This window comes from Aythya fuligula, chromosome 2 (genome assembly GCF_009819795.1).
Source record: "Aythya fuligula isolate bAytFul2 chromosome 2, bAytFul2.pri, whole genome shotgun sequence".
Taxonomy (NCBI): Eukaryota; Metazoa; Chordata; class Aves; order Anseriformes; family Anatidae; genus Aythya; species Aythya fuligula.
This window is the reverse complement of record NC_045560.1, coordinates 135,741,469-135,758,241: the sequence shown is the minus strand read 5'-3', so window position 1 is coordinate 135,758,241 and position 16,773 is coordinate 135,741,469. Positions and strand designations below refer to the sequence as shown.

General features: G+C 46.8%; 1 protein-coding gene across 2 annotated transcripts; it reads right to left on the bottom strand.

The window, feature by feature from the left end:
- Positions 1-534: 534 nt before the first annotated feature.
- Positions 535-16,337, bottom strand: PLEKHF2 (pleckstrin homology and FYVE domain containing 2). Of its 2 annotated transcripts, none has more exons than XM_032183132.1 (2): positions 16,287-16,337; positions 535-3,068 (listed from the first exon to the last, which is right to left on the bottom strand). In XM_032183132.1, exon 2 carries the CDS (start codon positions 3,052-3,054, stop codon positions 2,305-2,307), a length of 750 nt encoding a protein of 249 aa, XP_032039023.1. In that variant the 5' UTR covers positions 3,055-3,068; positions 16,287-16,337; the 3' UTR covers positions 535-2,304. The 2 variants fall into 2 exon arrangements, with proteins under 2 accessions (XP_032039023.1, XP_032039024.1); XM_032183133.1 differs by lacking the exon at positions 16,287-16,337 and adding an exon at positions 7,530-7,571.
- Positions 16,338-16,773: the final 436 nt, after the last annotated feature.

The following is a 16,773-nucleotide window of genomic DNA, read 5'->3' as shown; positions in this document are numbered from 1 at the left end:
CCCAAAAAGTGCTGGGATGAGCACGACGTAGAGAAACACCGGGAAAAATACACCCAAAAAAAAAAAAAAAAAGAGATGGAACCTTTAACAAGTTAGTATTTGACAGTGTGAGAAAGGAAAACAACTGAATCGGGAAGAACATTTTTGTTAGTCACTCAATGTATGTACAAGGGAAGTTCACGTCTCGATTCCGTACAGAAACTGAAGCTGACAAGTCTCCACTCCTGAAACTTCAACGCTTTGAGCAAGAGAGGTACAGCAAATAGCTCTATTGATTGAAAGCATCATCTCAGAATAGCCCATCGTCCCATTCTGCAGGGCAGCATCCCCCTGTCTCTCAAGGAATGAGCGGATGGAATTACCTATCTCAGCTAGGCTCCGAGTATCTACAGTTGCATATTGCTTATCTGGTAATACACAATCTTCCTGGTCCCCAGTCTCTTATCAGAAAGCATTTCCACCCCCACCCCCTTTTTTTAAATGTTTATTTCAAAGCAGATCAAATCCTCTTCAGTGCTTTTTTTTTTTTTTTTAAAAAAAAAAAAATTCAGAAATTGCCCAAGCTAAAAATATTACCGTGACTTTCACCTGAAGCACTGTATTGCAGGCTATTAGCGCAGAGTGCCTCCCTGAAGATGCTGAGTGCATCTTCAGCTCCTAGAAATCTGACTGCTACAGCTCTGAAGTGCTCAGCTACTTTATTTCTTTCAAATGACTGACGTTTACAGCGTACAGAATGGGAGACTAGTGCAATATGCAGCATCGATTATTTATTCAATAAATATTTATCCCAATTTTCGCCATCCGAGGCAAACAGTGCAGAAATTGTCACTTAAAGATATACCAAAGTTTAACATTTTTTTTTTGTATAAAGTCAGTTGCTACTATATTCATACAGCTATTTCAAAGAGATTTTTTTTCCCCTTCAAAATTGATGCTACCATTATAAAAATATAAAAACATAGCATTTGGGGGGCTTAGCACATCTTTGCAAGTCTAACTTTTACATTTACATAAGAACACAACATTTCAGTATTCAAGAACTTGCTAAGAGTAAAAACGAGCACTATGGTAGAGACATTTTCTGCACTTTTATAGTTCTTAAATATATCTTTCTTGGTCCTGGGTACACACTTAGAATGAAAGAACTTGCATCTCACATTTATCCTGAGGTCAGCTGTGTAAAAAGGACAGCCAATTTTATGCAGATATTCGCAGGCTTGTTTGTTCAAAATTTGAGGTTATTTTTAAGCGAGCCAATAAAATTTGTGAAGAAAAAAAAAAAAAAGTGAAAGAACTCTCACCCACGTTTTAAGAAACTAGTTAGTGTTGCGTTTGGGAAGTATCTCCAAAAATATATCAGCTATCACAGCAAAATGCTAAATCACCCCGCTAAAATCTCTGTGTGCATTTGCCAAAGTTTAAACTGCTCTGAAAAGAAAACGTAGATATATCCCTGTGAAAAGTCACCCTCAGCTTCTCGTCTCCAGATCCCAACCGCAATGGGGTGGAGAGAACCCCACCGAAGGGCAGGGGCATCTGCAGCGTCTTCGGGTCTGCCTGGACGGGTGAGGACGTGTGCTCCGGGTCTCCGTCACCCGCTGTGGGTACGCAGCTGTGACCTGTTGACAGCTCCACTTGGAACACAGCAGTTATTCCCAATAGCACCAAGGATCTCTCAGATACCAGCATCGGGTGAACACAGACAACACGGAACAGGTTTCTAGTCTTCCTGAATCAGCAAAAAGTGTTACAAGGCACTGCTCGGTATAGGAAGTCATAAATAAGAGCAAAACGAGACAATTTCCAAGCGTGGTGACATTCGGGGTTGTACTCACGTCACATTTCAACTCGCCATATACCACGGTTAGAAGAACCGGACGGTCTACGGGATTAACCAAAAGATCACTGTTCTGTGCATGCTTTGCTTACCATTTTCCTCCCCATACCCAAAACACGTAACAACATATCAATAGGAAACATTAGGAAGTACAGGTTGTTAAATTAAGAAAGTATTTTTGAACTTTCCAATCTTCCATTGAGTCTAACCTAGACATAACTCAAGTATGAGAGGCTGGAAAATGATCTGATTGCAAGTCTATCCCTGCAGAGGAGTGAAAAACCTATTGTCTAGAGAGTTCATAGATTGAGGCACATCGCAGCTGAAGATATTCAGGCATATTTTATGGCTAGAACAGGATTTTTCTGGGAAACCTAACTACAGGCTTCCCCAAAAGCAGCTCCGTATGGTCTGAAACACAAAATTGCAACATGTGGAAAAAAAAATACACAAACTTTTGGTCCTTAATCGCTACTGTCTTCATCATCGTCATCATCCGACGCATCGTTTAAAGAAGACTTAGGCGACTGGCTGTAGGAGTCTGACCTAGCCGACTGACAAGCAGTCATCTCCCCCGTCGAGAGAAGGTCGTAGCAGAAGTCGCAGATCCGCACGGGCTTGGAAGACTGGCTGGGGAGGAGAAACCTCTTCTCGGAGCAAGGCCCACAGACGACGAAGCCGCACTTGCGGCAGTGGTGGCGACGGTTGACGGGCGTGAATTTTGCTTTCTGGCAGCGCATGCAGACGGTGGCCTCCGAGTCCGGCACCCAGACAGCGGCGTGTTCGTTACTAGGAGTCTTCCCACTCTTGGAAAGCAGGTCAGAAACGCACTTGTTGATGTGGTTCATCCACTCGGACTTCTCCGTCGCGGTGGCGGCGTAAACCGCGAAGGACTTGGTGGGCGTCTTGATGAGCCACCCATTGCGTAGGTCTCCTTCGTCCTGGATGGAATCGATGGTGACGTTTTCCAGCGGGATTATGTGCTGCTTGTTGTACTTCTTCTTCTGGATGACGATGTTGCCGTAAACAAGAATGTCATTGAAGAGGAAGAACTGCCTGGCTTTGGGCTTCTTCCTGCACAGCTTCGTTAGGACTCCCTCTCCGATCAGGACGCGACCCGGGATGGTCAGAGGCTGGCCGGCTGCTCCAAAGCAGTTTTCCACGATGCTTATCCTTCTCGTGTTTGCCTCGCTGTTTGCCAAGCGATCCACCATCTTTCACGAGTATCCTAAAAAAGGAAAAAAAAAGGAAAAAAGCTGGTTGTTAGAACAACGCTGATCCAACAGCAGCCTTCCACGAGGAAGGCGCCAGCCCCGCGTTTCTTAAAATATCAAACCGAACCCGCTGGCTCGCAGGTGCCAACTCGGGCTAGATTTAAACAAGTATTAACTCCTAAGAATTTTTAGCAACTGATTAGTCCTTTTTAGAAGCAAAAATGTTCCATCCAGCTGACAGCTATCTTTATCGCACAGACAGCACCTACAGCAGCTCTCGGGAGCTTCTGGAAACGAGGAGGAGGCTTCCCCTCCAGCCAGGTTGCTGCGAGCTGGTTCAGTGCTCATTTCTTGCCTTGAACCACGTCTACATCCATCCCAATTACGCGACGCACACTGGCTGAGCACCATGCAAGAGCAGTCATGCAGCTCTCAGCTGCTCCTGAGAAACAGCAAGTGACCTGTGCTGGCTGAAAGTTTAAGGCAGGGAGGCTTTATATGTCAGGAAGTGCTGATAAGATAAGCTGCAGAATAATATGTTCCGATTATGGATTAAAACCACCCCCTCGTCTTGCCCCTAGCAGCGCACAAGATCTCCTCGTGTAAGGGTTAAGGCACCCAAAGGTGAACCGAAAACAAGGAGCTGCTGGAGTGATTCATACCTCCAGTCCTCCACATTCACCTCCCTTTTCTTTCAGATTTACACTGCCTGCCTTCTCCACAGGACCAGCCTTTAGAGGAAACGAGGCCTGGATGCTGCTCAGACCAGCACAACACTCATCGCCTCCATCTTCTTCCCACAAATTAAAGCTCCCTGACAGAACAGCGATGAAAACTCTCCTCCGTGCTGAAATTCATTTGTGGAGAAATCTCTCATCAGGCCTCATCTCCATACGTGTGCCGCCCTTGCTCAGATCACACAACCCCACAGTTAAACGAGATTAAAAATTAACTTCTAAATTACTGCTTTGAGAGTTAAATCAGCTCTCTGAAACACAATGTAAATGAACGCACTGAAATGGTGTCACACGGGGACTTACTCAGCTCTAGCTGAGCTGACCATTTTCAAGCTCTGCACATGACATCACCTTGTACCAAAGCCTGGCACCGAAACCAGGAAAATCTATTCGAGATGTTACCCAGCACGTCTGCTGAACCTTTTCTTACCTGCCTCGCAGCTTTAGTTACGGTATTTCACTATGGCACTAACCAGTTTTATGCCCCGAGAGAGGAATTACAAAGCCACCTAACATGAAATTTATTGTGATCTGCAGGAAGTTGGGGAAAATCACAAACAGGCTGATAAGAAAAAGGGTTGAAGAGATGTAAGACATACAGGCAGTTACATTTTTTCCAGCAGGTATGAGCCAAACCTAAAAGACAGAAAATAAAAGGAGAAGAAACATGGGTGATCTCCACTGCCCTGCCTAGTGCCTTCCCATTTGATCAGTTAAGCTTAGTGCTAGGAAAACATTTTTTCAAGCCATCATTGCTGCAAATCACACATTTGTTTTTGGTCTTCAACCAGAATAACCACCTCTACCTTCTTTATTAAGGGTTGTGAGCGCTGAAATGCTGGCTGCTCATCTCTGAGGAAGAGACGGGGAGTCCGCGGGGAAGGAAGAAAACCAAACCAAAGCAACCCCAGGTGATTTCAATCTCCTTCCCCAGACACGTTTTTCCTGTTCCTCTTTCCAAAGCTTTGTCCATCACTAAACAAATCCCTACATCCTTTTGCACACTAAGTTTAACGAGAGAGGCAGCTCGACCTTCCTTCTGTGGCGATGCTCCACGGAGTGCAGGGAGACCTGGGAGGTGCTCAGCCAGGGCCTGGCTTCAACCGGTGAGTAAACAGAAGCATTCCAGTCGATATTAGTAGAATTATACCCCCCCAAACCCCAAAATGGACTCAAATGGACCCCTCAAAAGGACAAATCTGTCAGCAGGGTGCTGAGGGCACAGACCGGAGGAATACACAGCGCTGCTACCACGAATGGGCGCGCAGCACCAAGCTGCACTTCCAGATCATTTACCCACAGATTACAACGAGCTAAGTGCTCTCACTAGGCCATGGGGGAGGAAAAAAAAATCTGAAAGGCAAACCCACCCACAGCCATACCGCTGAGTTTCACTGCTGGTGTGAAATTACAGCGACGCGCGGCGCTCGCTGCCAGTAAAGAGCGAACTCGGCTCAAGGTCACCGCGCCAGTTTTCAAAATACGAGTCCCTGGGAGGAGAACGGAGGGGAGAGAAGAGGCTAAAGGTTTTAATTAAATGTTCCCTGGGACGACCTAGGGGAAAACAGCTCTACCCGGAGTGTTTGATAATCACCGTGGCTCCAAACCAAGGCACATGACTCCCGGCCTGTGCTGCAGGCCCTGCGCTTGGCTGGCTATTGAAGCAACCACTTACCAGGCTTTCTGGGAGAATTTTGGGCAAGTTAAGGACTATTATGACAAAAATATTAATAAATAGATCCTCGCATCTCTTCTAGATCAAAGCTTTTTTCTGTAACGTTCAACTAATTCTCGCCCAGCAGCCCCAGCTAAGGTAACGAAGGCCACGGGCTGCTGGCGGGTCGCTCCACCTTCTTCCAAGGCACGAGCTGTGGTTTTCCACACTGCAGGACTTTTTAAAATAAGCACTCTGGCATTTTGCTCATAATTTTAAGCCTTAAGTAAAACGCCGTGGAACTTTTGACCCCGAGATGCCGCGGTTCAAAAGCTATGGGAAGTTATTCCTTACCAGCCTCTTGAAATTACAGCTCCTTCTCTTCAAGTGTGCTCAGATAAAACTGTAGGAGATAAGAGATCGTACCCCGGAGCCGGGTGGCAACACCCTTTCCTCTGCCATCTAAGCCACTTTCTGTGCTTTCTTCTGAAGTTTCCACTCCTGGCTGCTGGGAGAAGCAGCTACTGGGTTGCTGCCCTCCAGATCTGATCGACCGCTGCAGCCCTCAAGCGATGGCACACTGCTGGAAGCAAGCCCCAAATCCTCCCCAGAGCGAATGAGGAATTAAAAAAAGAACCACAGGCTTCAACGTGGCAGGCTGGAGAAACCCACTTGAGGGGAGAGCAGAAGTGTTTCACACACAGCACCCACAAACTGAGGCCGCGCAGTCAGAAACCTCAAACCTGGTCGTTCAGGCTTTTACCAAGTTTGGCTCATTTCACGGTTTTTGCATACAAACTCCCCCAAAACCCCAAGCCCTCATGCAAGGACTCGGTTTGTCTTTAAGGATGGTCAGCCCATCACACCAGATTCCTTTCTGCAGAATAAACGCCAGAATAAACAGATCCCCAGCTCTGAAAAGTTAGCTACCTAAAATACGCAACTTAAAGGGGCTGAATTATTTCAGGACACCAAGTATCTTCTACTTTTTCTTTCTTACTTTTACTTTTTCCTCCCAAGAAGCTTCCGTAGAAATAACAGCTCTGTATCGAGATCTTATCTCCCTCTTTTACTCCGGTTTTACATTCACATCACACCAGCGAGAACAATCGTTGCACAAGTGATCAGAGGCGGGTGTTCCTCAAACCTACCAAGAGCCAACGAGTTACCCCCTCGCCTAACAGCACGCACACTCAGGATGTCAGCGATTTCAATAAATACACAACGCCCCTGACAACTACAGAGTATCGTCACTATACACTGAGCAAGTCGCTCTGCACATAAATATTTCTTTTTGCCACCGTATCCCGGTGATCAAACCGAGTTTTCCAAACTCAGCGCTTCTGCAGATGTTATTTAAAGCAGGAGAATGTTTATTCTGCGTGCTGAAAAATAAAGCAGAAGCAGCCCTACCTGATGGAGCTCCACAAGCCAACCCTGCCAGAACGACACTGTCATCTCGGCAGCTGTCAGATCGCCACAAAGCAGAAGCAGAGATAACACCCCGGCAGTGATTGGAGGGGAGAAACTAGGTGAAAAAAAAAGACGTTCTGCCTTACTGATGTGGGTTGCAGGCAGCTCAGCACAAAGCCATTTCCTCACCCCAGCTCATCGTGACCAGCACCACCTGCGAGACAGGCACCGAAGGTGCATAGGAGAGCCCAAATTCCTCATTTTTTTCAGCAAAGCAGAGCTCCCCTGCTTTCTGGCCTGGGCAAGAACAAGTCCCATCTAGCAGGCAGCCCCTGCTAACAAGCATTAATTAATAAGCAACTCATTTTTAACATTATTTTCCTTCACCGTTCCTTGAAGGGAGGAAAATGCTACCAGCCTCGCCGTAATTGCCAGGTCAACCATCATTATCTTTACAATTAGCAATTAAGCTGTTAGCAATTAGATTTAACACACTGCAGTAACGCAGACCGGGCGGTGTAGATTTTTTTCAGTCGTGGTATCAGGATGCAGGCAGCTCGTTCATTCATTACCACCTAGGTACATTCACAGTCCAGGCAACAGCTTTGAAGGAGGGAGGAAAAAGAAGTGTATTTAAGCTGCTGGAAAGGGTACAAGAGCTCAAGACTAACCACACAAAGGTCTGTCTTGTCCTGAAGCTGCAGCGGATTCTGGATGCTTCCAAGCCTGTTTCAGTAATGCAAGTCCCATAAATTTCACTAGCCACGGTATCTGGTCACACAGCTTGAATGGGTGAAACGAGACCAGAGCAAGCGGGGCCATGATGTAGGTGCTGCTGCAGCGAAGCAAATGCTGGGAATCAAAAAAGAGAAGATTCAGGAACAGAGGAATCACAGAATAAAGAAAGAAAAGGTAGAAATAGATCTAAATGAAGGCATCGAACACCTTGCCACCTGATAAACATTAAACTTCTGATAGTTATCCAGCTGTCACACAAAGTGCTGGTGCTCACATCTGTGTTTGTGCACATGGACAGTGCCAGCAGCTGTGTTCCCCCTGCACATTCAGGTGTAAGCCACTTTCCTCCTTGCCTAAGGAGGACGTGCGTGCTTTAGAATGAGAGTTTTTGCTTAGGGCCACTTAACAAAAGGGTTACTCTCTCCTTTGCCTTAAAAGAGGGAAAGGCTTCATTATGTCTGACTCCACAACTCCTAGGTTGGAAGAGAACAGAGATTTCAAATTGGACTCCATCCTGTTTCAGTACAGTTAGTCATACAAGCTAAACATACATGAAAGGTACAGAAAGGTTCGATAAAGCTTTCACAAACCAGCAACAAGCAAAGTGTAAGCCTAGGAAAGACAGGGAGTTATCTGCAAACCAGATACCTCATCTGCATGAGATGACTGATTTGTAAGGAGATGCCTCTCTTGGAGCAAAGATCACCCTTTCCTCAAGAGCAGTTCATCAGGCACAATCAGTCCCTTGGCATGCATTAATGCTGCCCATGCCTTTCAGTAACAGGTTTCAAATAATGTTTATAGACTATGTTTGCATGTCATACAAACATGAGCCTTCAGCTCTCCTCTTGCACCTCATCCATGCAAGGGAGACGCTCTAATTTGACCTACAGCTGAATAAACACAAACACAAACAATTAAGTTACCTAAAACCCTCGTACAACCCTATGATTTAAAGCTCTGCCACGGTAATTCTGTGCCTTTGTGGACCAGCTTTTGGCTACGAAGGCCCATCAGGACTATAACACAGTACTCTAATCTCCAGTAACATTACTTGTAGTGTTCATAAGAACAACACTTGACTTTTTGCACTACCACCAAGAAAAACACAACATAAATTTTTGATGTGCAACCTGATTTGTAAGGAAATCTAACAACTTGTAATGCTTTGAAAACAGATTGGTTGGAAAAAAATGCTGAACTAAACACAGGCACAGCAGATATTCCGCTTTTCTGATATAGCTCAGAGGAGAAATCAGCATAAATCCTACTGTGGCCTCACCGGTTCCACCTCCTACACAGTCTCCTTCAACACATACAAAAAGGGATGATGCCATCACTCGTCCCAAATGCTTCACTGTGTCATCTCGGTTGGCAAAACGCAGCTTTCTGTGCACTTCACTCTAATAGCTGTAATCAGAACCCAGGTGCTTGTGCACGAACCAGCGCTGCCTGTCAACAGCCATAAAGGTCGTAATAAAGAGCTGGATTTATGGTATAGAAATACTAGGAGGAGAGACTTAATAAAATAAAGAAATGAAGTTTAAATATGCAGAATAAAACAAGGAGGAAAATGAAAGTTTAAGTATCCATTAGGGCATTCATGAATTCTTTAGTATTTCATTCTGCATCGTACAGTTACTTAAACGCAGCTCTAATGACTTTATTTTAATTAAATATTTCAACTACTCTCCGTTTGATTTTTATAAAAACAGTAAAAAGGACCAATTTTACAATATGTAAAGCCAAGTGAATTTAGAAGACGTTTCACCCCCCAAAAAATGTTAGGTTGAGAGGAGAAAGAAGCACAACAAACACTTCCCAAAGGTCTTTACCACTGCTTAACGCTGACAAGTAGCAACCTTGTTCCTGCACCAGGCTGTCCTGGATGCTATTTAAAACATAGACAACTGCAGCTTAAAACCCAATCCCACCTTCTAACAAGCAATCCCCTTCACAAAAGCATTCCTGGAACTGTTGCGTTTTGCAAACTGCTGCTACCAATACTGTCAGCAGCTGGTGAGGACGCAGATAACCTGCTGGTATCAAAGATGGGAGCATCAAGGACAAACAGCTCCATCACGATACTGCAAAGAAGTAAAAAGGAGCAAGAGATTCAAGAGCCTATTTCATGGTAGAGATGTCAGCAGGAAACGAGGCCCCTCTGAAGTTTTTCTGAGCCCCCTCTGAGGTTCTTTGGTGTAATCTGGACCTAGGATCGCTGCTGACTGATCTGGTCTATGACCGCAGCGCTTAGAAAGGTCCCTGTAGCAGGACTGGATTGACAGAATAAAATACAAACCTTTCCTTGGGGTAGTGTATGCTGTTCCCTCCTTGCACCATTTTTTCCACCCTTAGTGATCACCAGTATGAAATAAAATCAAAATAAAATAAAATAAAGCTAAAACACCACATGCTACACCGTTTGTGGATGCTCTGCCTTGCCCCTGTTTTAGCACCCCCTGAATTAACTCCCAGGTGAGCAGTTTGTCGTGCCCACAGACATCCTGAAAGCAAATCCATTTGCCTGGTTGGATGTCACCCTAAGCCTACAGTCACCATAATAACCCAGGCAGATCTGTTCTGCTGGGTTTGGTTTTAAATAAACATGACAAGCACCTTACCCTTAACATTTACAATAGCCATTACCCCACTGAGCTGAGAGAGGCTAAGGAAATTTTGATGATGGAGGCTGTTCCGAGGTAGATCTTTACAAAATATGTGACCTCACGTTCCCCAACCCACTGCCAAGCTCGTTTGGATACGGGGAGTTATTTTTAGCAGAAGATCTTCCTACCTGTCCTGCCAAACATGAGCACAGCGGGAGCAGAGCGATGCTCTCTCACTGTCCAAGCTGCTCTGCTGAAAGTTTGCTCGCACGCTGCCAGAACTGCTGCACGCAGGCAAAAGCAAGCATCGATTTTAATGCTCCGGGACTGGATTCTGCACATGAGCTTCCAATATGGGGTGGTGTTTAACTTCAATAAACTTCAACAGAAAAATAATAAAATTAAAAAAAAAAAAAAAACCAACACTGATTTAGCTTCCTGGTAAAGAGACGTGCCAAATGAATCATAATGCAAAATGACCACAGGGGAGGCAAAGGGAAAAATATGAAAAAGGAAGAGGGCTTTAACCCATTAAAAACACAGATTGCTGAGTCCCAAAGCTGTTCCCACGGCTCTCTCCCTGCTGTAAGTCACAACAACTCGCTCGACACAACTCCCAAGCCCATTTATCAGCGTGTTTTGGTCCCAGGAAAAATCAAAAATAAAAATCAGAGAGGCTCAGCACTGCTCCTCTGCAGAGCCAAACAAGGCTACCACAGGACTCCTTGCCTGGGAAAGCAGGGGCAGGTGCTGAGCTGGGTGCTGGCTCGTGGGAGCTAAAAGCCAGGCAATCACGGCAAAGGGGGAGAAGGGACCTTGCTGACAAAGCCTACGAGCAAATTTCTCGTGAGAGATCCAGCTTTTTCATGAGATCGGCTGCTTATTACCACTCGGGCTGCTTTTTACAACAACCCGTGGTAGCTGATAGCGTTTTTATCTCCCGGCATACCAAGAAGCTGCTGCTGGAAAGCAGCAGGCGTTTCTCCATCCCCACCCAGCAGCCTGGGATTCGAGCAGGAACAGGAGCAGCTCCCTAAGCTCCATCCCTCTCCCTTTTTCCCAGCCCTGACTCAGGATCCCCTCCCCTTACCCTTCTGCTGACGAGCTGAGCGCTCCCCAAGCATCCACGCAGTTTTGCAGGGCTCTGCTCCCCAACCCGCTGCTGCTGAAGTCAGAAAACTCTCAGCACCTTTCAAGCTGTGAAAGGAAGAGGTTTCCACCTGCACCTGCATGAGCCAGGTACATACACACAGCTGTTTTTTCATGACATCCGAGCTCTTCCCCAAACCCTCCACGACTCTGAGCAGCTAGCAGCAACCTCAAAGTTTCCTCAAAAAAAAATAAAAAAGCTGCAGGATAAAGAGGTTTCTTTACCAGTTCAGTAATTCCCAGCATTTTCACAGAAGTAAACAGGACACAAGCCAGGCAATAACCCTCATCACTTGAGAAAGCAGGGAACCTTCACTTTAGGAGACAACCCAAATCCCGTATTATGTTGCAGGGATGGTTTTAGGTGGCCGGGTGACTGACCACTACCTAGCACAGTCAGACGCAGCACATTTTCAATATCATAGTAGGCAAACAAACACGTTGAGTTTCTTCAAATTCTGAAATCTTCAGGTTTAATTACAGCTTACTTTAGGACGCCTGATGACACCGGGGTGCTGGAATCGAGCATCCGTCACCGCTGCCCTCCAGCAGTATTTAAAATGCATAAGCCACACTCATGCTCAGGGGACATTTAGCCCTTTTTTACATCTGACAGCCATCAACAAAAGCCAGAAAAAAATGCTTCGATTCAGCCAAAACCTGTGCGTGAGAGGGGCAGTTCGTTCACCTCCTTGCTACTAACCTTGGTCAGAATTTTTGGGGGAAAAAAAAAAAAAAAAAAAAAAAAAAAAAAAAAAAAAAAAGAAAAAAACCAACACACTCACTGCCAAGCACAGCTCTCCAAAGAGAAGTACGCTGAAAAGTTGTCTCAGAAGTTTCCTGTTATCAGCTGTTGACAGCAAAGTCTGGTGAAATTTTATGGAGGGGGGAAAAAAAAAAAAAAAAAAAAAGGAGGGGGTGGGGGAAAAAGGGTGGGAGTCAGTTCCTGAAAAGTTCCTGAAAGAGGCCTGCAATCACAAAGGGTTACAGCACACGGCCTTCTTGGGAAGTGCACTCGCTGCCCTTTCTCCTTCTCCAGCTTGTCAAACGTGCTTGATGCATGTTCAAGCTCCACAGCCAGCCCTCGGAGCATCAGCACGAGGCCGCGATCCTGGGGTCTGCTCAGGCCTGGGCTCTCAGCCCCTCACTGCTGCATCAGAGGCGACAGGATCTGGCAGAAACTGAGATCTGCACAAACGCTGGCGCTGAAGTTAACAGCTCACAGTTCTCAGAAAGATGCTATCTGACGACTCGAAGAGCAGCGCGTGCGGCACCCTCGTTAACATTAAATTTTCATTAGCAAGTTGAGCATACACTTCAGAAATGCAAATGCCACGGCCGCCGCCGTAAGTTTTCATTTTGCAGAAGGCCTGCCAAGCACTGGGAGCAAAAAGGTTACCTCTGGATGGTGTGCTCGGGGTAAAAGAGGCAGCTAGCACAGGGCAAAGTGGCAACGCGAAAGGCAGAGATAGGCATCGCCATCTAGCAGCCCCCCCGATCTGTTCCAATCTGTAAAACTTGTCAGGAGATCGCATCGCAACGCGGCAGCTTGCTGCTCGCATGTCATCCTCTTACGGCCAGGAACAGCACCAGGAGGGGGAGTTGAGGGACAACGATCATGTAGTTGAAATCCTGAAGCTTCAGCTTTTTCCTTCTTTTACATTTACAAAAGTGCCTAAATCCCGCTATGTTACGTACACAGTATTCTGAACACGGTTTTACATAAAACATCAAAATGAAAAGGGAAAAAGACTCTTTAAAATATTTTTTTTTAATCCTTAAATTGTTCCTCATGACAACAAATTTGGCAACAGAATAAGTTTCGCTGCACCCATAGCAGCAGCGCTCTTACCTATTTATGCAACCTTAAGAAAACAAATGAAACTTAACAGGGCATTTTTGACTACGTAGGATTAAAACATCACGCTGAAAAATACTCTTCTGCTCAGTAACACTTACACACAATAATATTTCCTTTCCTAAAAGGAGAATCTTCATCCAACAGCTCTCACACAAGCAGACCCATTCATTTCAACAGCACTGATCACACAGCCAAAAATTTGCAGGACTACTTGCTAACACAGCTGTCATCACAGCTTAGAGTTTATGACAACGCTACAATAATCTTTAGCATGACAAGCATGTTCTACCACACCTATACACAGAGTATTTTTTTTTTCTTCCCCTCTCAACTGTAAAAACAAGTGCTCCACTAATCACAAAAACAAGAAGTTGTTCTACAACAGCAAACTCTGTGTTTGCTGCACAGGGAGAAAGTTTTAAAAACACGGCTCTACTCCAAGAAGTGTGTTTTTGCACCTTGTTTCTTCTCTTTCAGAACAATCCCCAGATTATCATGTTTCATCACGTCACTGAATTAATCCACGAGAGCAGTAAAACGTGCATATATACAATCATCTATCATTAAAGAAGCACATAAATTCAATGGAGTGGTGAGCTTGAATATTAACAGAGCTTGGAACAAGTCACAACTGTACCTTTAGCACTTAAAGCAGTACAGAGCAAGGTTTAATTTCTTAATACAGAAACCAAGAACAAGCCAACTAACTCCCTTACCTAAAAACATCTGAGAACCTTACCCATAGTTAGCTCCAGGGTTCCCCTATTTGACATCACCCACTGATAAATGGCCTTTACAAATAAAAAATTTGCACTTTCCTTGACCAATACTTCTCAAGTTTTAGCTTACATTCTTCCAGAAAACGCTATCTGCAAGTATAAAAACCTCAGCTTCACCTCATCTACGTGCCATATTTCGACCCTGAGCTTTCACTTTGTGGTCCAGCTCTCTTTGGTGAGGACAAGTCACCAAAAATGGTACGAGAAAACAACATCTGTACCCTGCCTGCTGTATCTCACCTCACTTCAACCTGCAGTATCCTCACCTTCACTACTCTGACTGCAGAGAGAAGAAACTTTCCTGCATCCCCTAACCACGGTGGTGGAACCTAAAAGTCACAGTGACATCTGAGTATAACAATTCAATTTCTTGCATCAAATATTACAAGCATTCACCTAAATATTTTAATTATGTATATGAATTACATTCATTTGTTTTTAACAATATCATTTTAGAGATTCTAATTTTTGTAAACTCGTGCTTCAGGACGTTAAGGGCAAATCCTATTAGCCCAGGGACAGAAGTTTCAGGGACTGTAGTTTCAGATTATAATTTAAGGAAGACAGAAAGCGGTTCTTGCTAAATAATTTCATCGCTGCATGTCATGAAAACTTGCGTCTAGGTGAAAAGACACTGCCCTGCTTCCTTCTGGATGACACGACAGAGAAACAGATCCAGCTTCCTCAGCTCCAAGTTTCTACTCACTGCCTTTCATTTAGCATTTCAGGGACTTCCTCTCTGTGGTTTCCTACACAGGACTCAACTCACAACCACTCCAAGAGCCGCATGGCCTAGCTGCGTTCAGAAGCAAGAATTTGGGGCTTGTGCTTACAAATGCTTCACTTCTGCTGCATTTTGGACACCCCTGGATGCCGTTTTGAACAGAAGCAGCACTGCCCTAAAACACCCGGGAAAGCGTTGCTTTTAAATGCCACGTCAATCAGCTCAGTTTGTTAATTACAGAGGGATTTCTCACCGGATTAGTCAACAGCATTCAGATGATAGTTTAAATGTAAAAACACTGCTTGCTGTGCTGAAGAGCTGCCTCCTTTCCTCATGGTTTGAGTGCACGCACAACAAACCTACAACCCTCAGAACCGATCCCATTGTCACCCTTTAAACACTTCCCTTCCTTCAGCCAGCCAGCCCTGAACAAACCCGTGCAATTCATAGAACCGAAACCTGCGCTCTTACTTCTCCTTACCTCAGGCGGCAAAGAGGAATTGGCGGTCTGGGCTCTGAAACCCCTTCCAGATCTGAGGGCCTGCTTTCAGGCTCGCTCCACCTGCAGCACCAACCCTTAGGGTGTTGGGCACCCAAGCCCTCGGGCACAGCCTGCCCCGTACCCCCAGCACCGCCTCAGCTCCATCCCAAGGCAGGCAGGGGATGCTGGTGGCTGCTGAAGGCAGCTCCGGCTGCCGAGAGCTACGGGACCAACACCTAACGTCAAAACTTGAGCCACGAGCTATTTTCCTCCGTGGGGACAAACTAGGTGCCAGGATGCACCGCACAGCAGGCTAATTCCTTGTTTTCTCACCCCATTTAATAGTTTAGCCGTTTATAAGCACCAGTGCCCTGACACACAGCGTTTCAAGGGAGGCGAGAGGGAAACCAGGCGGCAGCTTCACACTGCTCGCTCCGCTCCGAGAGGGCAGATGCACCGCCCGCAGTCCCACAGCTTTTATTTTTTGGGGTGGTGGGGGGGACACACAGCCTCCAACACTTTTGGGCAAAGGGGATTTAGGGTTTTAGGGCCAGGCCGTGGGGCAGCTGCCGCCACTCCGCGTCCCCGTGCGGGCAGCGCGTCAGGAGCCGAGGAGTTCCAGGCACTTATATAACACCTCGAAGCTGGCTGTTGCTTGTTGTTATTTTTTTATTATTTAATTCCCCCTTTCGGAGGCGAACTGCTTTCAGACAGCCCCGCGGCGCGGCGGGACAAACGAGCGCCCACCGCTCCCCGCAACTTCCCCGCAGCTCCTTCTTCACCCCCTCCTCCACTCCCTCAATCCCTCCTTTATTCCTTCTCTCCTTTATTCCTTCTCTCCTTTATTCTCTCCTTTATTCTCTCCCTCCCTTCCCTCCGCCCCAAGCCCCTCGCTGCCGGGGCAGCTCCCCCGCCGCCCGCCCGGCTCCCAACATGGCCGCGGAGCAGCGGCCGGCGCTCGGGCAGGGCACGGCTCCGCCACCGAACTTTCCCCTCCTTCTCTCCCCGCCCGCTCCCGGCGGCCGAGCCCCGAGCTGGACAAGCGGCCGAGCCCCTCGCCGTCCCCAAGCTGGCCTCCAAAGCTCACCCGGCTCCGCTCCGGCTGCAGCCGCCGCCCGGCCCCGCCGCGCTGTCCCCGCACCGCCGCGCTCATGCAGCCGCCGGGGCCGGGCTCCGGGACACCGCCCGCGCGGGGCGGTGCCGCCGCCATCTTGGGAGGAGCCAGGCGGGCGGGAAGGGCTGAGGCGAGCGCCCGCGGGTGGAGGGGGATCCTCGGGATACGAAAACATCGCTTTTGTTTTTTTCTTTTTTCTCTTCAAAAACACGTTTTCCTGCCCAGCACGCCAGCCAGGGGCAGGTGGCCGAGGCTCCGGGCGTGATTTCCCAGCAGTGGGCGCTGAGGGTGGTCACGTTTTGTCACACAAACATTTGGCAGCGCACGGAAGGGAGGCAGCAGCTTGTTTTTAGTTTGAAGAGCTGCCAGTCGGCTCGGAAAAACCGCCCCGGCTTGCTAAGCACAAATTGTACCAGAAACACTACCGAAGGCATAAATACATAGGGGAGGCGACAGCACG